The sequence below is a fragment of the Populus nigra genome, chromosome 8, assembly GCF_951802175.1.
Source record: "Populus nigra chromosome 8, ddPopNigr1.1, whole genome shotgun sequence".
Lineage (NCBI taxonomy): Eukaryota > Viridiplantae > Streptophyta > Magnoliopsida > Malpighiales > Salicaceae > Populus > Populus nigra.
Window position 1 is genome coordinate 12,976,056 of NC_084859.1, and position 22,536 is coordinate 12,998,591.

At 34.0% G+C, this 22,536-nt stretch overlaps 6 protein-coding genes across 8 annotated transcripts; 1 reads left to right on the forward strand and 5 right to left on the reverse strand.

The window, feature by feature from the left end:
* Positions 1-638: 638 nt before the first annotated feature.
* Positions 639-2,297, reverse strand: LOC133701569 (MATH domain and coiled-coil domain-containing protein At2g05420-like). The gene is made up of 5 exons (XM_062125519.1): positions 1,964-2,297; positions 1,686-1,855; positions 1,291-1,576; positions 1,059-1,225; positions 639-958 (listed from the first exon to the last, which is right to left on the reverse strand). Exons 1-5 carry the CDS (start codon positions 2,134-2,136, stop codon positions 801-803), a joined length of 954 nt encoding a protein of 317 aa, XP_061981503.1. The 5' UTR covers positions 2,137-2,297; the 3' UTR covers positions 639-800.
* A 517-nt stretch (positions 2,298-2,814) lies between these two features.
* LOC133701571 (ATP-dependent Clp protease proteolytic subunit 4, chloroplastic) lies at positions 2,815-6,206 on the reverse strand. 3 transcript variants are annotated; one of them, XM_062125521.1, is made up of 3 exons: positions 5,671-6,206; positions 4,631-5,133; positions 2,815-3,166 (listed from the first exon to the last, which is right to left on the reverse strand). In XM_062125521.1, exons 1-2 carry the CDS (start codon positions 6,078-6,080, stop codon positions 4,650-4,652), a joined length of 894 nt encoding a protein of 297 aa, XP_061981505.1. In that variant the 5' UTR covers positions 6,081-6,206; the 3' UTR covers positions 2,815-3,166; positions 4,631-4,649. The 3 variants fall into 3 exon arrangements, with proteins under 3 accessions (XP_061981505.1, XP_061981504.1, XP_061981506.1); XM_062125520.1 differs by having other exon boundaries at positions 2,815-3,170; XM_062125522.1 differs by having other exon boundaries at positions 2,815-3,196.
* Positions 6,207-7,628: 1,422 nt separating this feature from the next.
* Positions 7,629-9,759, reverse strand: LOC133701572 (uncharacterized). The gene is made up of 2 exons (XM_062125523.1): positions 9,468-9,759; positions 7,629-8,347 (listed from the first exon to the last, which is right to left on the reverse strand). Exons 1-2 carry the CDS (start codon positions 9,608-9,610, stop codon positions 7,744-7,746), a joined length of 747 nt encoding a protein of 248 aa, XP_061981507.1. The 5' UTR covers positions 9,611-9,759; the 3' UTR covers positions 7,629-7,743.
* On the reverse strand, positions 8,409-12,124 carry LOC133701573 (NAC domain-containing protein 2-like). Its single transcript, XM_062125525.1, has 2 exons — positions 11,252-12,124; positions 8,409-11,136 (listed from the first exon to the last, which is right to left on the reverse strand). Exons 1-2 carry the CDS (start codon positions 11,510-11,512, stop codon positions 10,786-10,788), a joined length of 612 nt encoding a protein of 203 aa, XP_061981509.1. The 5' UTR covers positions 11,513-12,124; the 3' UTR covers positions 8,409-10,785.
* Positions 12,125-12,215: 91 nt separating this feature from the next.
* On the reverse strand, positions 12,216-14,712 carry LOC133701568 (probable polyamine transporter At1g31830). The gene is made up of 2 exons (XM_062125518.1): positions 14,511-14,712; positions 12,216-14,138 (listed from the first exon to the last, which is right to left on the reverse strand). The coding sequence occupies exons 1-2, from the start codon at positions 14,511-14,513 to the stop codon at positions 12,672-12,674; spliced, it is 1,470 nt and encodes a 489-aa protein (XP_061981502.1). The 5' UTR covers positions 14,514-14,712; the 3' UTR covers positions 12,216-12,671.
* Positions 14,713-19,722: 5,010 nt separating this feature from the next.
* Positions 19,723-21,322, forward strand: LOC133700756 (acyl-CoA-binding protein-like). Its single transcript, XM_062124409.1, has 4 exons — positions 19,723-19,891; positions 20,655-20,772; positions 20,909-20,971; positions 21,048-21,322. Exons 1-4 carry the CDS (start codon positions 19,880-19,882, stop codon positions 21,125-21,127), a joined length of 273 nt encoding a protein of 90 aa, XP_061980393.1. The 5' UTR covers positions 19,723-19,879; the 3' UTR covers positions 21,128-21,322.
* The last annotated feature ends 1,214 nt before the right edge of the window (positions 21,323-22,536 follow it).

Genomic DNA, 22,536 nt, shown 5'->3' on the forward strand with positions numbered 1-22,536 from the left:
CAAAGCTAGCTATTAATTATATTTCCTATATATATTTTACTGTTGACAGGTCTAAACTTCCAAAAACAAAACAAAAAAAAAAAGGTGCCATAAAGGCATAATTAGATGGTGCCAGGATGTAAATTCCTGCTAGTAAGATACTCGGCCAATCGAGTAAGCATGCAGGTATTGTGATTTTATACAAAATACTGCCAGACATGATGAAGCTTAATTTAGCAGCGTCTTTTTTGTACCCCAACCAAATTTCAGGTTCATCAAAACAGGTTTCAGGTCCTTGTGAATAACAAATCTGTAGTATTTTGCAGAGCTATTAAACTCAGTTGAGTCAGTAATTGAGGTCACGAGGTGATCAAAATCATTTAATATGTCGTTATCTCATTACTTAAAAAAATTTCATTTTAAAGTTTTTTTATAAATTAACCCATGTTTTTATCAATCTTTCAAATTATCTTTGAATTAGTTCAAATTTGTTTTGACTACAGCGTTTACTTTTAGTGTTGGGATCCAACACTAAAAGCAAAAGATGCAATGATAAAAATATAAATTTACTGTTTTTGCTCCTGTGTTTTTTGCTATAGAAGGTTGTACCTCAAAGCAAATACAAAAACATAAGCAAAATAAACACACCCTGAGTAATATGCAGGGAACAACATTAAGAATTAGAACAGCTTAAAGAATATGGACAATCAATACTCCCAATTCAAAGACAAGGCAGCCTTTTTGCCACCGAATTCTTGACTTACAATAGTTTCTGAATATCAAATTAAGAAGTATTGGCACACATGATCGTACGAGCAACTTCAGGAGAATTCCTTGACCACCGTTATCACATGAATTTGTACCTCAACAGCCAAAGTATCATTAACTAGAAATCCCTTTGGAAGGTCGTTGACGTCATCGAGAGACATAAAGTTTAGGTGACCCCAGTCCTTGATTGAATAAGAAAAATGGGAATAGGCTGCAGCACATCGATTGAACAATTTATCAGTAAAAATAAAACTTGACAGAACAATTTTTCTTTTCTTTTCTAACAATCTAAGCAGAAGTTGTGAATTGACCATTTTTTTCGATATGTTTTCCGAAAAGCTGGTCTCTCACACGCAGCATGTATTCAGCATACGTTGTTCGTCCACATTGAAGAGTTTCAAAATCCTCCATTTTTAAGTAGATAGACAAGCTTTTTCCTTTCTCTGATGAATTCCCTTTCGGATAAACCAGCAAAGCCCTACGTTGAAAACAAATTAATACACACATACCAATAAATATAGCATTTCATTTAATCTTACGTACCATTTGTGCCCTCCAAAAGAAAAAACTTGGGACTTGTAAGATTCTTGATCCAGTGCTGAAAAGTTCTGAATTTTCCAGGTAAAAGTGTCGCTGACAGGTTGCTTAACCAAGGTCAAGCATTCACCTTTGCCAGTAGGTTTAATAACAAAAATCTCAGCTCCAAATATGCAACGATCATCAATTTGATATCCCTTTGACTCGTCATTGAAAATAGTCAGAGGGATTAATTGGTCAAAACCCAATTCTGTTTTCATTCCATGAAAGCGTCTTACCCTTCCTTTAGCATCTGATCAGCAAACATTTCGAGTCCTTAATGTGTGCAAGAATAATTGAATAAAAACAATGGTTAAGCCCTGTCTCAGAGGACCATTTGATCAAGTTGTGTGCTAGCTTACATTGGATAGTCAAGTATTTGTCTTGGATTTGGTCATAAACAAACAATCTGAAGTTCACGTTGACCTCCCAGCCAAAAGGTTGTGCATTTGAATCGGAAAATGCCAAATATAGAGATATGTGTCCGTCCCCATTGCTTTTCTTTTTTCCGTTAGGATAGAGACGTAATCTCCTGCAGTTCAAAAATCTTAATCATGGAAAGAAAGGAAACATGGTAAATTCAGAGGAAGATAAAGACACCATTTGAGGCCAACCATGCATGGAACTGAAGCCCACATACCATTTGTAGCTGCCAGCTTCAAAGTCACCTGATTCGACGTTGTCTATCTTTGCATTTGCAAGTAGGGAGAAGTTTTCGATCTTAAATGTGTAGTGAGCCGGTGGAAGATCCCTCGTTGACCTTGTAATTTCTGCTAGATCATTTCTAGGAGGAATGACTGGTTCTGGGGCCATGTTTTGTTGATTATTACTCTTTGTTCTACTTTTAGTGTGGATAGAAATGTTGTTAAATTTGGCAATTTAATATTGCTCAAGCAATAAAGCATTTTTTTTCCCCACCCTTGGCTGAAGGAAAGAGAGCGGGCAAGGAAAGAAATGTATAGAATCCATGGAAAAAGGAAACAGGTAAAGAATACAATGATTCTTTCCAGAACGGAAGAAGCCTTGTTGTGTCAAAAGGACGTGTTAGACGTGCTTTTAACGTTTCAAGAATAAAAACATAATGTGACTTATTCGAGTCTTCTCTCAGTCACTTTGCTGTTTTCCCCTATGGTGGAATGTCGAGCAAAGAAATGCAAAGAGACTAAAGGCAAGGAGGGCAGCAATGCTCAGCGATGATGCATTCATCTGCTCAGTTCATCGAATTAGAATACCGTTCCGTCCACCCCACCAAATTAGATCAGATTGTTCTCACCGGCAGAAGCAAAGCTCACTAGGACTACTGTGAAAATCACTTTTCTTTTCTCAATTGGGATAGGGGATGGGTTTGGAACCTCAAACTCTTGGGAGTTGCTGTGGAGGATCCCAGCATAAAGCTTGCATCGGCATAAAGTGCCATCAGAATCCTGTATTCAACCCCAAAAGATACACTACCCTTTATACATGCAACTGGCACTAAATGAACGATCACAATAACAGTGGAATGATGGTACGCTTTTCACTTTTTGAGTAATAAGATTTGAGTCACTCGCCCTTTCACTGACTGAATCATATCAAATCAGTGCCAACATTTTAAAGCTCAATCAGTTGCAATAGTATTCATAAGCGAGGTACAAAATGACGATGATGATCAAATAATTCTCTTTTAATGGAGAATTTATTAAAGTAACAAACAAGATATGGAAACAGTTTAAGGTTGTAGTATCAATCCACTGAATTTGATGTGGTCCAGGCTGGTCAGCAAAGCAAGAAAAACTGTTTCAACTCCCGCAGGTGACCATTCAAACGCATGGACAATCCGTCAACTCCAAACCGTGATGTATACCTGGCTAAGAGAATTTCAAAAGGAAAAAATCTGATTCATATTTAGAAGTTTCATTGATCATCATGCACACCTACATAAAAAACTACATCATAGCACTAAGCTTTTATCCTATAGTTTTTATGAGCGACGAAGAGGATTGAAAATGTTGTCAAGCTTTACATTATTATACACAAGTATTTCAACGACAAGGAGGCCTTAAACAATTCAAAATGACTACAGCCAGTCAGCAATAGGCAAGGAAGTAACTCGAGCTTTTAGTATTCTTTTTGTTTGTCATTATTTACTCTCTCTTTTTTCCACTAAGAAACAAAGGGAGGGACCATAAACCATCTCATGTTTCAGTGATGGTGCAAGTTTGCCCTCTTGCATCAATCTTATCATCCAGCACGAAGAAATATAAAAACACAGAAAAATCTGTTAACTCTTCCCACTGCACTGTAACTAATATTAAAGTAGTTAAAAATAACAATGTCCAGTCTAAGCAATGGGATTACTAAATAACCAAAGGTGTTTAGAATCTAGAACCCATCCCTTACTGCCAGGTGCCAAGCCCTGGCATTGTACTTTCCAAGCAGAATGACAAACTAGCTGGGCTTGACAACATAAAACAACAAGCATCCTTTTCATAACAATATCCAAAATGCCCTAAAGAGAATGGCAAGCATAAAAGAAATTGAAAAAAAGAAGAAGAAGAAGAAGAAGAAGTAACCACTTAGTCAGCCCCAACTAGTTTGGGATTGAGATTTAATTGAGTTGAGTGGACTTATTGGAGATCAAAATTGTAACTGCACTGGTGAACTTCGTAAGCAGTCAATTTTCAAGTGCCTACTTAATCAAATCCATGGGTTTAGATCATTATAGCAATTTGGTTCTTACCATTTGTATTATAATTAGCTGATTTTATCAGACTAGCTACAAATTCTGCAAGACACTATGATTCCTTTAATTCTCATTCAAGAGTGAAGGAAACGAAGGCGCTCAATGTTGCAGCACAAAAGAATTTGTTTGTTTTTTATAACAATGATTCCACATTCTTTCTCAAGTAAAATATGGTTTAGCCTGCAAAATATCTGGGCAAGTCTATAATGAAGGTTACACAACACAATATGGAAGGAAACTGCCTGGTTTCCTTTTAGCAAAACCTGATTCTTTTGATCCATTCCTGGCTTTCACTGAGCTGTTTCCTCTCCAATTCATAACTAGAATGAATTAGGTATTGCATTCTAAAAATCTATTTTATTTCTTGGAAATATACTGAGAACCCATGTCAAACCAGCCATTTACATTTTAAGAAGGAATTATTTTATCTAAAAGAAAACATTTTACAAAGACACACATGTAACCATTTCCTACATCTGTTCTCAGAGAAACCCAGTTTGGCAAAATGCAGACAACCCCCAATTTAGGACATGTAATTCTTAAAGCTTCATGAACATTGCAAGGAACACATTAAGAGTAAGATACCTGTAAAGGATGCTCTGGGCTAGTATATCTCATCATCAGGGACATCAGGATTCAAGAATTTCATTGGATCTTTACGCATGTCCTCATAATTCAGGGTCGGTGTCACTCTTTCTGGCACTGGAGCCAAAGGAATGATGCTATCTCTGTCAATAACTCCATCAATTATTCCATATTCAACTGCTTCAATAGGAGACATGTAACGATCTCTATCCATATCTTTTTGCACTTGCTCAACCGTGCGACTAGTGAAACCTGAAACAATTCTAATTATATTATTCTTGTTATGCATAATTTCTCGTGCTTGAATTTCCACATCTATTGCTTGCCCACTAGCTCCTCCAAGAGGTTGATGAATCATTATCCGTGTGTTGGGCATTGCAAAACGTTTGCCTTTCGTTCCACCTCCAAGAATTATAGAAGCTGTTGAAGCTGAAATGCCAAGGGCAATTGTGGAAACATCAGCCCTCACAAGCTGCACCACGTCATAGATAGCCATTGAAGCACTGTGTATAATATCATTAAAAGCTGATCAGCAAGTGAATAAAAAAAACAAAATGGTAAAAAAGGAAATAGATTTTCATTGCCCTAGATCACCCAAGTGGATCTATCATCTAAAAACACACTTCTCAAATTTATGGCTCTTGTTCACTTTTATATGTTGTTTATTTTTCCGTTCCCGCAATATCAAGATGAAACTAACCATCAATCTATAATCAGTTCTCTTGCAAATGTGAAGCCTCGAATCATAACTAATGACTGTTTAATTATATAAACTAGACTCACTTGGATGCATTCTACAACAAATAACCATTCCAAAGAATTTCAATACCATTTTTTTCCCCTGGAATAGGATTAAAACCCCATGCGTTTCACTAATCCCACTTCAATTCAATCACTTGAACCAACCACACACTGCTTTAGTAAACAAGATAAAAAATCTAACTATCCATCTTTCCTATAAAATAAAAAAGAGCAGTAAAAAAGATTCAAACTTTGAGCTCAAAATAAGAAAATGAAAAATGGATATTGTTTAGGATTACCTAAGAGAACCACCAGGACAGTTAACGAAGAGACGGATATCTTTAGTAGGATCCTGGGCATCAAGAAGCAACAGCTGACTAATAATAGCATCAGCCACGAAATCATCTATATTGTTCCCTAGAAACACAATCCTTTCCCTCAACAAGAGGCCCATAGCGTCCGTCTCGGCCCCTCTCATGGAGGTGGCCGGTGTTTGAGGGGAGGCCAGTTGGGGAATTGGGGTTAAGGTTAGGGAGGATTTAAGGGAGGTTTTGAGAGGTGAAAGTTTTGGAGAAGATGGTGTTAGGGGTTTGAAAAGGAAGGGGAAAGGTGAAGTGGGTGGTTTTAGGTTGTGGTGGGGAGAGAGAGTGGGTTTTAGAGAGGAAAAGAGCGGGGTTGCTGTGGAGGAAGAGAGTGAGAGCAAATCCATGGCTCAAGTTTTGGGTGAGACTGAGAGGGTGAGGGAGGGATTGCAGGGATAGTTAAGCAAAGGGTAGATACTGGAGAGACCTCTGTCTGTATTTTTCCCTGTGCATTTGTTTTTTCTTTTTTCTCGAGTTGATGTTTTAAATGCTGTCGTTTCATGCTTTGCTTTCTCTCTTTTTTTTTTTCTTTTTCTTCAATTATTTTAAGAAATTATTAAAAATCCCCTGCTTCTTAAACGCTTGATAATTATTGTTTGAAAGAGCGAAAAATGCTTAGAAACATATAATTATTCTCTTCAACTAAAATCCTTTTCTTATCTCTTTAAAATCTTCAAATATCCTAAATTTATCATAAAAATTCATTTTTATTTTTCATAAAAGTTATTTTAGTAATCTTACAGTTAAAAAAAATGCAAAAAACCTCTTTGCCTCTATAAATTTCAAAATGACAAATTTATCTTTTTGAAAAGACAATAATACCCTTAATTGCAAGCTCCTTTTATGTGTGTGAAAAGAAGGGTAAAAAAGAAAAAAAAACACAGTAAACATTCACAATGTTTTAGATTTTCTGTTAATGTTAGTTAAAATAATAAGCAGGCTTCTTTTTCATATTATCTTTTCTAATTTGAATTAACATTAGTGAAAAACAAATTCTCACGGATTCAAAATTGATTATTTGCTTAACCCTAGAAAGAATTAATGCTTTGTATAGATGAAAGTTAGATTTTAAACACCCTAAATATTACAATAGTAACCTATAGAGATAAGAGTATGATTATACTTTAGTAAGTTACTAGATAAATGATATCAATTTTTTTTAACATTAAAAATATTCAAGTAGCTAATATACAAATCAAAATAAATGATAAAACTTAGTTATTTATTAATTTAAATTAAAAAAATCAAAAAAATAATTTGAATCAACTCGAATTAAACTATTAAACTTGTGACTCAAATCATTAAATTAGGATAATCATATAAAAATTAAATTAAATTAAATTATAAAATCAAATTCTTAATCAATCTAATATTGAATGATTAATTTAAAAAAAAAATTAATTAAAAAAGAATATAAAAAACAACCAGAATCAGCTCTGGTTAATACACTAAACTCGTGATCTGAATTATAAGATCGAAATAACCTTATAAAAAGCAAACTAAAAAACGATCTTAGTCAACTCGGGATTACCAACCAAACTTGCGATCTGAGTCATGAGATTGAGATGACTTCATGAAAAACAAATCAAAATAAATTATGATGCATGATTCTCAATTAACCTAATATTAAAAGGTAAAATTAAAAAAAAAATCAATTTAAAAATCTACTCGAGTCAACTTAAATTACCCCGTCAAATTTATGACTTGAGTCATGAGATCTACATAACCTCATATATAATAAATCAAAACAAATCATGAAGTTTAATTCTCAATAAATAAAATGTTAAAACATAAAATTAAAAAAATATATAACTCATAAAACTTAAATAACTTTTAAAAAAACAAACTACAATAAATCATGAAATCTAATTTTTTATCAATAAAATATTAAAATATTAAAAGATAACTCTCAAAAAGCCATACCAAAGATATACTCTCAAGAGTCAAGACAACATTGATGCCGGAGTGTTGATTAAGAGGTTAGTTAGCCCACTATCTTCTATACTATCCTTACAGATTTTCTTCCTGAGTGTCATCTGCACTCAGAAGATGATTAAGTGCTACTCTGGCTCTTTTCGGTTCCGATGAAGTTTCCTTAGCATCATCTTCTTCGCCCTTCCTCTTTACATTTCTATTCTCCTGTTCTTCATGCTCTCCAGCATTAGCTTCACCACCAGAATTCTCTGATATATCTTGCAACGATGTCTTTGGTTCAGATGCTTCAGGTTTGTCTTTTCCGTCCAAGGTTCCTTTCTTAGGTGTCCTTTCGCTTTCTTCCAGAAACACGTGGATTTCTTCATTGGTTGCCAGATCAAGAGGAGTCATTCCTGCTTTTGTCCTGACATTAAGGCTTGCTCCTTTCCTTACCAAATACTTGACTAGCTCCAGATGGGACCCTTGAACAGCATAGTGAAGTGGAGTAAGGCCCTTTCTGGTGGACGCTTTGATGGAGGCCCCAGATGAAAGCAGAGTTCGGACAACTTCTGAATGGCCCTTTTGGGCGGCAAAGTGAATTGCTCCCATGTCATCCATGGCAGCAGCACCAACATCAGCCTTGTGCTTACAGAGATAACTCACCACCTCTGCCTGCCCTGACCATGCTGCTAAATGCAATCTATGAAACGAGGGTACAGTGTCAAGGAAGAAAAATTCTAAAACCCAGCAATTTCAGTATCTTTTGGAGTTCTGATTAGAAATTAGCATGAAACACCAGAGCCAGCATATTCATGAAAGAAACGAAGAAAATGAAGAGCATATAAAACTACACAGATAATGCCTGACATGATTATTCTCTTATTTCATTTCACGACACAAGTTTAAATGGTTCACGATTAGATAGGACATTAGCAAACATCTTTATTTGTAGTAAAAGCTCGAATTGTTAATTTCAAGAAACCTTTCCTTGAACTATAAATTTCAATTATGCAAGATAAGGCAAACAAGCCTGCAGATGGATGGAGAGCACACCTTGGACTTCACTCCAGTCAATCCATCTACTTTCGTTCCAGTATTTTCTCGTCTATAAATGCTTCGTATCTACTTATTCATCATGCTACCTAGACATTTTAATAGACAGCAAAACAAACAAACTAAATAGAAATGAAGCCAGACACGGACATACAAAAGACAGAAAATTTCATTTACTCTTCGAGTCCTTTCTGAATTCCGAGGATAATTGGACAACAAAAAAGATTGTCTGGCTCACATCTCTTGTCTCAGTAATGGGGAATCAGCTCTATTTCAAGCAAGATTGTCTCTGTCTCTAAAACGGCATGAAAAACTCAGAGTACTGAACTTTACCTTCAAGTCATCATCAAATAAACCCAAAAAAAAAACTTGCCTTGTCTATTCAGAAGGCCTATGCTTCTCGATAAGTAATTAGTTCAGAGAAATTTACTGAAAGAAGTTTGGATGATAATCTACCACTTTACAAATTGAAAATGGAAGTTGAAAACATCACAACAGATCAGCATTAAATTATCCATAGCAAAACACAACGAAAACCCACAAATCTTTTTGACTTCGCACCTATCTAGTACAAAGAAATATGAGTATGAAAGAAACCCATGTTTTATTCAACCAATTAAGTACAAGAAGTATCCAATCAAAGTAAGCGTACTCTTGAATATGCTATCAACTGGATCATGTTAAGCCCGAAATACTAGAAAAAAAATGATGATTAAAATACTAAATAAAGGATTAAGAAAACGAACAAGGAAAAGGGAGGAGGATACGGGGTTCTAGAGTGCTTATCTCTAGAGTTAACAGCCAAAGGGTTTGAGCTGACAATTGACTCAACCGCTTTCATGTCACCGGACCTCGCCGCAGCGTGAAGCTCCGTGTCTCCTCCTCCTCCTCTTCCTCTGTTTCTACCCATTCGTATTCTCCGAGTCTCTTTCTTTCTGATTCTTGTAGCAGAAAATGGTGAGATAGTGCATAATACATATTGACTGGTTGATTAGCTTTTGTTGGGTCGGGCTCTCAGCTGGGCTGAAGCATCTGTTTTCGGGCATCGGTGGAGCTTTTATTTTCTTACGCCATCGATTGGGTTTGAGCTAATCACCAGTCCCTGTATTTATTAAGACTAATTCCTTAGTCCTTGTAGCATATAAGAATTAATTGAACAGTTCTTTTACCTCCTCCTCCTCCTTCTTCATCTTCTTTATTTTTTTTCTTCCTAAAAAATTAAAGAAAAAAAAAGGAATAAATTATTCCTTTGAGTTCATATTGATTGGGAGTTAGTGCCAATATCCTTAATTTGAAATATACATGAGGTGACCATTATTTTTTTGTCTGGATAAATACAACCACTCTAAGAATTTCAAGAAACTAATTTTCAATTTCAAAACACTCTCAAATTAATAATAAATCAAAAAATTAAATCAAATAAAAAGTTCTTTCCTAACCTTAATCTACTTCTTCCAGTAAGATGGAAACTTAAAATACCTAAATGGTATATGCTACAAATTACATGAATTATCAAGCTTTAAATTACATGAACATAAGAAATTAAAAAAAAAATCAGTGACTGAAATGAATATCTTGAGATTAATACCAAAATAAAAATTTCTAAAAGGATCAAAATGAAAAAAAAATTGCAATGTTATAGTGAACAGTGCAGTGTGGGAGCTACAGTGGAAACAACAAACCTTTTAAGTTCTTTTTAAGTAATTAATGATACAAGCGTTGGCTATATCAAAAGGCGGATGGCAACCATTCTAGAACTCTATTCGAATCAAACTCTCAATCCGGGCCTATTCGTTAGAGCAGGCTGTTTTTTGGCACAACATCTGCTGCTGAAGTTGACTGACTGGTTGCAGGATTTGGTGGCCAGGAGGAGCAAGATATGCCGAAGGAAGATAGCGCGAAGAAGGAACATGATTAGCTGCGGGAAGGTTGCAAGGAGAAGCAGGATTTGCGAGGTTGCCGGGAGCAGGAACAGGATTTCCTGAAATATTAATTGGCAGGCTAGTATGGAGGTAAAAAAATGGATCATCAATGTTCCAATGAAAGTTTGCAGGATTCAAAAGATCATCCAGGGTTGACAGGTTGTCAGAATTGGAAAATACTGAGGCAGGATCTCCACATGTCTCGGCCAAACTGGGAAAACATGCGGCTATATGAAGCAGCATGGAGGTTAAAATCAGCAGGGAAATCACTTGAAGCAATCTGTTGTTGGCTATAGTCATCGGTGAAAACAGCATCAGCACCAACAATGTCCATCTCCCCAACATAGCCAGAATCCATATCAGGCAGATCAGTCCTATCCTCATCATGGTTATTTACGTAATCAACATTATCCATAGCAGTTAGTGTTGAATTTTCCTCGTCTCTTTGTCGATTTCTGACATCTTTAGGCTTCTTTGATTTCTTGTAAATCTTGCATAAAACCCAGTCATCCAGCTGCACCAAAAACAAACAAAAAGGAAAGGAAAACACTTGAGTAGTCAATCAAGTTAACAGAAATTTAAACAATATACTGTGTCAACAACAAATGGAGGAATGCATATCCAAGTACCCCCATGTAATCTCTAGTATTTCTGACTTGATGAATAGGAGCTGGATCATTGACTGTAAACTCATGCATTTTCCTTTCGGTTTTTTCACCCTGTAGACCCTTTCCAGTATAGAACTCCAGTGTCTTCCTCTTTCCAACTGGAGTGCCCCTGTATTTGACTGTCATATCTTTTCCAGTGGCTTTCCAGTATCCACCGTCAGCGGCTTGATTGGGTCTACTTCCATTCCTGTACTTTCTGTTCCTTGGTGTGAAAAAGTACATTTCCTCGTCTCCATAGCGCTTGTATTAATTTCTCTATTGATCCATAGTATTAATATAAACAGCAAAGTTTATTCAAAGCTTTTTCTTCGAAGGAGTGATAAATAAAACAATAAAGTAAAATCAAACACCATATTTTTCATCATCATATATATAATATCCCAGGAATAAAGTTAAAGCCAGTGGAACAGACAGTGCATGGAATTATTTTATAGATCCAATGGAACAGACAGTGCAGGATATTCTTATACAGACTAACTCCATCTTATCACTAAACTATGCCAACAAACACAAAACATTTCAACAAAATCATATGGAATGCATGCATCATCAGGTAGGGACCACTTTATTTCACATAGTTAAGATATCGGCCTATGTTATTGTCTCGCTCAATGTCCGAGTCACGAGTTAAGTGTTCAACTCATGAGAGAAGTAGGCATGAATTTCTTGTTATTTAAAAAAAAAATGAAACACATTTTTTGGATGAAAAAAAATTAAAAAAAGTTTCTGTCATCCAGGCAATGTGTCACCTACTTCTTTAAAAAAGAAAAAATAGTGTACAAAATTTTAAAAAAATTAAAGCCAAATTGGGTTTTTCCCTGTCATCCAGGCAATTCAGATCAACCCTCACCAGTTTAATTGGAAACACGTGTAGTAAAAACATGGCCTTATGCCTATATTGCCTTATTATGGGGAAGAGATGGACTTGTGCAACAGTTAAAAAGGATCTGGATATTCTTGCATAGAAACAGAGGGGACTCTGCGCCACTTTAGAATTTACATGTAGAACCTGAACAAGAATGCTTGTCTAATGCTGTTTGCCGAACCATTCAAACATGATCAAAAGTCCTAAATCAAACAGATGCTGTAAAACAAATTCAAACTCCATTGCTAATTTTCTAAGACAGTTTTACAACATACTGAAAAACATGATCTGCACCATTTCCTTCCCCATCTTCGCTTCTTCTTGCCTTTTTCAACCATCATTTTCATCTTCCATGCTTTAAAACAAGGATGATAAACAGGCATCGGGGCATGTATTCCTAAGCATTTCAAAATGCCAAAGCATATATAGACACAAGCTACCACTTGCTTGTTTCATGACTATCTTTCTGAGCTGCAGCATGACGGTTTTGTGCTGGCATGCGTCAAATATTATTGACTAGTCTTCTAAGAGATCAACTCTCTCCTGATTACCTTCATGAAGGTCTGGGAGTTCACCACTGACAGAAAACTTCATCCACCTCTTTTTCTCGGCATATTTGAGACAGGGCTGCATCACAAGGCCAATTGCCACCGCAAACAGACTCACAATCATCACTTTGACTGTTGAAAGAGCTAGCACAACACAAATCAGTATGGTTGGAGGAATACACATAAGAATGGCTCCGACTGTTCCCACAGGAATCTTGTAAGGCCGTGAAGCAACAGGACATTTTATCCTTAACAGTACAAATGCTATGAATTCCAATATCATTCCAAAGCAATATAAAAAATTCTCTGCAGCTATGATCTCCTGAAAGCTTAGCCATGATAACAAAATAACACCAGATGCAGAAAATAAAATCCCAATCAAAGGTGTGCCATGCCGAGACCGCTTGGCAAAGAACTCTGGAAGCATTCCTCGCTCTGCCATCCCCAAAAGCTGGAAAGAGTCGCTGCTCATTTCAGCCACGAACATTCCCATATTTGACATTGCTGCAGCCCCTTGGATCCACCATCTCAACCAAACACCCCCAAGAATTTTAGCAATATCTGAGAAATACCCATCAGTCCACAAATCACGGTTGAGTGGGATAGCACCAGTGCCAACCAAAAGGGGGAAGAAATAACTAAGAACAACCAAGATCAAAGCATAAAAGAGAGCTTTAGGTAGATTTTTCTTCGGGTTATCCACCTCTCCAGCAAGAGTACTTATTGAGTCCCAATAATTTAAATTCCAAAACAGAGTGTTCAAATACAAATTCCAATCCACATCATGCAAATTCATCACAAACCATCTTGAAGGCTCCAGCTTCGGAATCGCCACTAGCCCCATAACGACAAAAGGAAGGATCGAAAAGATCCCCAGAAGAACTGCAACCCATCCCACAATAGCTAAACCCCTGTAATTCATGTAAGTGAGGAGAAATGTCAAAGCCAGAGCAGCTGCAACTCTTGGTAAACCACCAGCCAAAGCTGGGATTCCCGACTTCAAATAGTCAAGAAAAAGAACTGGGTACAGAGCATTATCAATCACCCCGCTCAGCCACTTCATCCATCCTTGCTGGAAACCCCAGTAAGGACCCAAAGCAGTTGAAACCCAAACAACATAACCTCCATTTTCTGGAAACATGGTACCCATCTCGGCTGTAATCAATGCCTCGGGAACACTCCATATTAATGGGAATACCAAGAACCCAAGAAGTGAAAGGAGCGGACCAGCTGCCTGAACACTATCCTCCACTCCAAAAGGTCCACCGGAAACCTCATAGAAGATGAGAAAAATGAGGTGCAAAACTGAAACTTTCTTAAAGTTGTCCAATTTAGGTGAAGAAGGTCCTTCATTAATGTCCACATGTGCAACACCACTGTATTCTCCCATTGCAATAGAAGGTTGTTGCTTATTTGCTGCTGTGTTCCTCAGTTTCTGCACTTAACATAAGGTTCTAACTTCATTAAAAAAAAGTTGGGATCGCTATGATTTATCAAGTAGGTAATCAAAGCAAGACGAAACTGACTCATCAACGCAGCTAAATAATGGCAAAACATAAGCACAAAGTTTCAAAATTGAGCAACGAAATGAGCATCATTCAAGAAAACAGAAAATGGGTTTTCTAACATGAAATATACCCAATCAAATCCATAGAACTAAACATAACAAAGAAAAAGAATCTCGACCTTTTCAAGTGGATAATAATAAACAAAAACACTGATGAGAAACAAAAGAAGGAAAGTTGTAAAGAGAGCGGTAGAGGGAGAGAGAAGAGAGAGAATGGAAAGCGGGGATATAAAAACATACCATGAAGAAAGAAGAAAAGACATCGCGGATGAAATTGGGAAGAGAAGCTCTGTAAAACTCAAAAATCAGATTTGTCAAAACTGGGTAATGAAGACATTCATAATTACTTTTCAACTGCGTTTTCTTTTGGAGATTGGGTGCGTCTCTTTCCTTATGCCACTGTGTGTTCCTACTTTGTGGTGAAACAGAAGATTGAAATATATTTTTCTTTTCATTTCATTCTCGCGGAATTTTTTTAATTTTTTTTAAAATAGAGCAGTGAGTCAGTAATTGTAATTTTAGGAACTAGGAAGCGTTATTTTTTTTAAGAAATAAGTGAAGTTATATTATATAAATCCGTCTCAAAATCAATTTCATAAATATATGTGAAAATCCAATAATTGAAATATTATCTATTTATAAGATATGAATTTTTTTTTATGAAGATTAGAAATTAAAGTATAGTGTTGACTTGATAGTATTAAATAGAAAAAATATTATTGATATATTATTAATATTAATGGAAAATATTTTTAACAAACATATTAAAAAAATATATACATGATATATGTATTTAATATTAATGAAAATATGTTGAGTTTTTAGATAATTTTTATATATTATTCCTTACATAGTATTAATATCAATAAAAATATAATGAGTTTTTATAAAACTTTTATACACCTAAAATTACATGGAAAATAAAGTCTAAAATATAGTTGTACTCATGAGATTAGGTTTTTTCTCTATGTTGAGATTAAAATAATTAGATTTTCATTTTGACTCAGCTTAAGGAATGTGGTTTTTTTTAGGATTTTTTAAGTCTATTAGATATAGATTTATTAATGATTAAAAAAATTTAAAAACATGAATTTGATATTTGTTAATATAAATATTATTTTTTAAAAATATATTTTCAATTATATTATTAAATACACAACAAAAATTATCATTTCATCAATTAATTTGATGCACATGATTTATCTTAAAAAAAATTTCTAATGGAATGGTTAAAGTATTGCTTGGGAACACGGTGCAAACCGTATTCCCAAAAAATTAAATTATTTTTTATTAAAAATTAATTTTTTGTGTATTTTAAATTGTTTTGATATGCTAATTTAAAAAATAATTGTTAAAAAATAAAAAAAATATCATATTGATATATTTCAACATAAAAATATTTTAAAAAATAACTACAATTATATTCTCAAACAGGTTGTAACTTGTTGCAGACTTGTGTTATATATTTTTTTTCAGATTTTATTATTTTAAATACTTTTAAAATCAGAATTAAAAAAAAATAAAAAAAATCTCAACTCAAGAACTGAATCTAAAATAATCCCACCAGACAACAATTGTTTTTTTAAAAAAAGTGGGAAGCTGCACGTGATTGTTAGAGAGTGGCAAGGACTAAAAAGACAGAGAACGACGGATGAACAAATTTTGAGCAACTTCATTAAACAAAAGATTAAAAAGACAAAAAAAAAACATAAAAAGGCTTGGCAGCATCCACGTCCAAGAAACATATATTCTAAATCATCTAGGTGTGGCCAGTAATAAAAATTTAAGATTAAAAAAATTATTTTTTTATAATTTTATATTTAAATAATATGATTATTTATATAATAATCATTAAACATTTATATAATTATTAACTTTAAAATCCGTAAAATTAATCAAAATATATACAAATTAATCCGAATACCCCCATTAAACTTAAAAAACAGATAATGTAATGGAATCCGGTGCCAAACTTGGTTCGGAAAAAGAATTGGGTGCCAAGTGATAGATTCTTTCAAGGAATGAATTATTAAAAGACAAACCACGCACTCCCCCAATGGACACCTTTTATGGATTCCATGTGCAAAGGTGTACTTTACATGTAATAAAGCAAAATCTAGTATTCTTGTCCTGCCATTGTTGTAAAATATGAACAGCAGGGATATTAAAAATAATAATTTTAATAATTTTAATAATTCAATTCCTTAATCAATATATAATAAGACTCAGATCAGAGATGGTTAATTTAAGTTAAGTCAGATCAGTATAAAATTAAAAATAATTATTATTATAATTTTAAAATATAACTTAAAAATTAAAATGAAATAAGATCGTTTCATGATCAGGAGAGTTAACCTGATTTGATCCAGATCAATACAATAATAAAGATAATTATTATTATAATTTTAAAATTTAATTAAAAAATAAGTTTCATATTACAAGTTTAAAAAAGTTAATTTAAATTAACTCAGATTAATATAAAAATAAAAATAGTTGTTATTGAGGGCTGATTTTTGTATATTAAGAAAAGTCTTTTTCTATAAAATTTAAATAAAGTGTCAAGGAGAAATGCAACGAAATTGATGAGGTGGTTTCGTGGCATTTTCATTATCATTATTGCAAAGGTTATTTTTAATTCGGATAAAAGGAGTTAATTTGAAGATGTTATCAACGCCTACCTACGGTTTGAACAAACAGAGATCACATACACATCTCTGTCTTGGTCAAAGATGGTAGACATATCCACGTTAAAATTAGATTATTTATGAGAATTTTATGTTTTTATATCCATCATGAGGTTTAAACACCCACGATCAAGCAGAAAATACCCCCCTCCCCACCTAAATCTTAATTAATCAGCATGTCATCCTCTCTGCTTCATGGCCATGCGGTGAAAATATGACTGCAGCATTCCGGGAAGGACATGGTGGACTCGTCGCAGTGATAACATTGGCGCTGTGATCACTTTCAGCCTTCCCTTCCCGGACTCTGCAATCTCCTAAGTTTGCGTGCATATATGCTCTGTTTCAATCATCCTCCCTCTCCCTCTCCCTCTCCCTCTCTCACTGTCACTGTCACTGTACAAAGAAACAAAACTGGAATATAACTGTAGAGGAAGAGATAGAGAAACCCTGCATCTTCAGTTCAATGATACGACAAGAGAGATGGAATTTCTCTCTCACATCACTCCGAATAATCTGAGCTGTTTTCTACATCTTCGTTGTTAAAGATCTGATTAGATCACGAAAAAGTTTCAAACTAGATTTGACTTTTTTATAGTTGTGTTTTTGGCTGATAACTGATTTTGAATATAGATTTTTATTGTTGCCCGATTTGTCACTAAACATCAAGTTTTTTTTTTATGGGCATAGAAGACATTTCGATACTTAAATAAATAAATAAATATAAAAAGATAAAACAATATAAAGAAGAAAAAATAAATCGAAGCTACTGGGAGTGGTGGGAAATCTAGGTCTATGCATGGAGTCCGAGTACAGAGTCCAAGACCTGCGTGCTCTTACATGTGATTTAGGTATTTATAAACTTAATTCTTGAAATTATTTTATGGAAAAAAATATTTCTTAAGAAAATTAAATCATCAAGTGTTGAGCAATGCTTGTTATTGGTGGCAATATTTTCTTAAAAAATCAAGAGCGAGTGTTATACATGTCATTGATGAAGATGTTATTTAGGTCAAATATCAGGAAATAACAATTGGCTATAAAAGTAATGCATGGAATGCATTGAAGAAGTATTGTGTATAAAAGAAATTGTGTGAATAGAAAGTCTTGTGTGCGCGATTAAAAATACATGTTGCGACAAAATTGAATTAATCAAGGTGGGTCAGGATTGAGTTTAGATCTATAATGTCAGGTTTCTAAACATTTAGGCATGGCTCGAATGATAATGTTAGTTGTTTGTGCTAGATGGCCAATAAATGGGTTACTCGTCATCTTTAGGCAGCAGGTGTGACATCATCTAACCTCAATTAATGACATTTCAAGGTATTCATTATTTATATATTGTTAAGATTTTTTTATTACACTGAAAGTGTTATAATCAGAGCTCCAGAGCTCGTTTGTTTCACAGAAAATGATTTCTTGAAAATTACTTTTCAAAATTTCTTATGTTTGTTTGTCATTATAAAAATTGATCAATGAAAAACACTTTATAGTCAAAGGAAAAATTAGCTTGGTTTCTAGAAAAGTGTTTTCGTTTTATTTTGAACGGAAAACACTTTTCAAAAGTTGTGAAAAATTTAAAAATATCAAGTTATTTACTGATTATATCAAATTTAATCCTTAAACTTTTGACTGTTATATATTTTGTTTTAAATCCTTTTGTTTTATCAATTTCATTCCTTAGAATTTGATTTAATTTTATTTTTATATCAACTTTAATCCTTATTTTTATGATTGTTACTTGTTTTTATCTTATCATTTTTTATCTATCAAATTTGGTCTTTATTTTTTTATTGTTATTTATTTTATTTAAAATAATTTATAAAATTGTATTTTTTTTATTTGATCATCTTCCAACTTTTTTATCTATTAGATTTGATAGCTATTATTTTGATTATTATTTATTTTATTTGAGATAATTTATGAAATTAGATTTTTTTTTAATTTTATTTTTGTTCAACTTTTTAATTTGTAAGATTTGTTCATCGTTATTTTAATAAACTTGAAAAAAATATTAATAATTTATTTTTTAACTCATTTTCCATAACATAGTCAAATACTGAAAAATATTTTCCAACTTATTTCTCATTATACTACCAAATATAAAAAAATAATTTACTTTTCAGGAATTCTTTTTCTAATAAAATCACTTTTCAAAAAAAATTATTTTTTAACAAACAAACAAAGCTAATATGTCTCAATATTCGTTCTTTATTTCTTTTTTCTTTTCCTTTTTATCTCTTTTACTTTGCATTTTGTGCCAATTCATTTCTTCTCTTTTCTTTTCTAACTGTAGAATTGTCTGTCTCCTTTGTGTCCATGGGATCTTCATAAAACTTGTGAGTTGATTTTAATTCTTTGGATGGAAATTCGTAATTCTAGATTTTTTTTATTTTTTATTTTTACTGCATCATTAATTTTTTTTTTCAAATAAAAAAAACGAACCATCCACTTCAAGTCATGAACGAATTAAAAATTATCGTAGTAATAAAAAATTCAATGATCTTCAAAAGAAGAAAAAAAGATACGAGAACTTTAAAATTGTGTATCAAACAAATTTTTTTTTAAATAATTTTTTTATTAAAATTATTTTTTTTTATTTTTAAATTATTAAAAAAAATTTAAAATAAAAAATATATTTTTAATATATTTTTTGTGGTGCCAGCTGGAAAATAAAAAAGCAACCTATTACAACCTATCTTCACCAAATCTTTGGTTGTAACGCCCCTGGCCTACTACATATACGTTAACCAACTCAAACAAGCCACGTGTAGAAACTACGCACAAACGTCAAACGAATATGCTCCTCAATCAACGAAGTGGTGAACTCTGAAACCACTCCTACACTATATAACATGCCTCCTCCTCCTCTTCGTTCAATCTAAAAAGAAAATCAAGAAGCAGACGGATTCCATTTCAAGTAACGCAATGGGTTTGCAGGTACAGCAATCCTATGTAATTCATTCTTCATGTAAATTAACCTCTTGTTTTGAATGGTTATTGAAAATCAACCTCTATTGATTAGATCTGACATGGTGATTGTTTGATTGCTTTTATCAGTATGGATTATGCATTAGAATTAGTTCATGTCTGGTCCTCTTGGATTTGTATATGAAGGGGCAGTGTTAATTTTCATGGTTATTAGTGTTTCCCAGTGTAGGTGCATGAAAAACTCTTGGTTGCTGTGTTTTAATACGAATCTAGATTCTTTGGTTTTCAGATCTGTTTCTTCTTCTTGATTGGTTATTATTTAGTATCGTTGAGGATCTATGTTTGGATATATCAAATTTGCAATGTTGTGGTTTTGCATGCTGCTGTAAGCCTGTAATGAATTCTGTGGTCATGATACTCTGGTTCAAAGCTAAGCTAGATCAGGGCATCTATTTGTCAACTTTCTTTATTTAGTCAAATCTGAGATCAGGGCTATCTATGGGAAGTTGATGGCTAGTAATATTTTGCAGTCTATCTTACTTATGCTTAGGGTCACTGTCTAGTCATGGATCGACATCTATTTAGGCAATCAATTCTCTCTTTATATGATGCATTTCCTTCTCTAGTTTTCCAAGACACGAGATTTATGCAATTTATTTGGAAATAGACGTGAAATACAAAACACTTTGCCTCAGCTATTCGGCTTAAGTTATTTGGCACGCTTGACGTTTAAGTTGTTTATTGATGTCACAAATTGGGCTGGCCTCTGCAGGAGGAATTTGAGGAGCACGCTGAGAAAGCCAAGACACTGCCAGAAAATACAGCAAATGAGAACAAACTTATTCTCTATGGGCACTTCAAGCAAGCCACTGTTGGACCAGTGAACACCAGTGAGTTCTTTGCTCCCATGATCAGATGGTTTTCCCCTGATGAATTTCTTGATCAAAAGTATAGCTTTACTGAAGTCAACATTTTTCTCTTCCGACTGTCTTTTTATTGACTCGTACTGTTTATGGCAATCTGCAGGCCGCCCTGGTATTTTCAACATGAGGGACAGGGCAAAGTGGGATGCATGGAAGGCTGTTGAAGGTATTGGTTTGAAATTCATGGTTGTAGGATATTGGTTTATTTTCTTTGACACAACTGTTTCCTTTTTTTTTCTCAGGGAAATCCAAGGAGGAAGCAATGAGTGACTATATCACCAAGGTTAAGCAGCTGCTGGAAGAAGCTGCTGCTTCTGCCTAGTGTAGTGACCATTTATTTATGTTCATGTTTCCTTGTGTTTGAAATAGTTGAAACACAAGTTAATAATTTGTTGTATTGAAACCTTTTCTCTGAATTCTGCCCCTCGAGTTAGTTTTGTTAGCGTGTGCTTCCATTAAAACTGGTTTGGAACTATGTTGGGATGATTTTTAGTTAATGTCTTATCATTTTCTGATCCTTTCTGGACTCCCATGAGAAACCAATGACAGACTGATTGCACTGATATGGTGATTCACAATTTTTAATGGAACCGGTTTTTAATTCCAGTAATTACTCCAGAAGGGAGAGAAAAATGAGAATAAAAAAGTGATCTTCGAACTTGGGTGGAAATATTTCTTCACTCCTACCTTAAGGAAACAAGTTCAAGCAAATTGCAGTTTGCAGGTTGGAGCTACTGTAACCTGAGCAAAACTGTTGATTTTCAAGTGATGAATGTAATTTGGTCTCAACATAAATAACATCGCAGGAAACCCATTTTCCATGTATTTTTTATAATTGCGTGCCGCCCTGAGTGATATGGTTTCGATTTCCACATGCACATGGACATGAATCAAAAGGTGTGATTACTTCCCACCCAAACCTATCTTCTCCAGAATTAAATAGCATTAAATTTTCTCTATCTGTAGGAAACTGTCTCTATCACTTTAAGCTACGGACAGAAAACACAGAAAGCCTATTTGTAAAGGCTTGACTTAATACTAGAATACCAAGACCAGCATTTTGTTTTGACTAGGTGATGGCTTCATTTTGGTAGGGATGCTGCCACAAACATAGTGGAACGATCATATTTCCATGGCGCCCCTGGCTGCCATTTTCAAGCATTGGATCAGGATATTTACCAGAAGGGCTTGTGTATTTCAGGTAGATCAGTACTTGAGACTACCAGTCGGAAAATTGTATTGAACAGAAGGATACTAGAAATATAATATTCACGTTGAAAAGAGGCATCATCTCTGGTCAGAATTCCATTAAGATCTCCAATAATTCTGGCCAACCATATTTCCAAGTTTCTCTGGATTTCTTTTAAGTTGTTTCTCGTGGAGTTGAAGGAACGTCTCGTGGTGAGCTTGGCCTGGCTCCCCACCTCGTCCCCATAGTAGATCTTACCAGTCTCATTTTGTAATGCCATCAGCTTCCGTCCGCTGTCTGATGCACGTTACTTGAGTCGAAATGCTTCAAGCTTTTAACTCTGTTTGCTTCCGTGTTCCAAACTCCAGCCTGAGTGTTGGTTCATAGGGATCTCTAATTGTTTTTTAAAAATTTAATTGTTGTTTGATATTCCATGCCAAAGTATAACTAACTATTATTATTATTTTTATGTTTTAAAAATATTTTTTTAAAATTAAATTTTATTTTATTTTAAATTAGTTTTTTAATATTTTCCATTCATT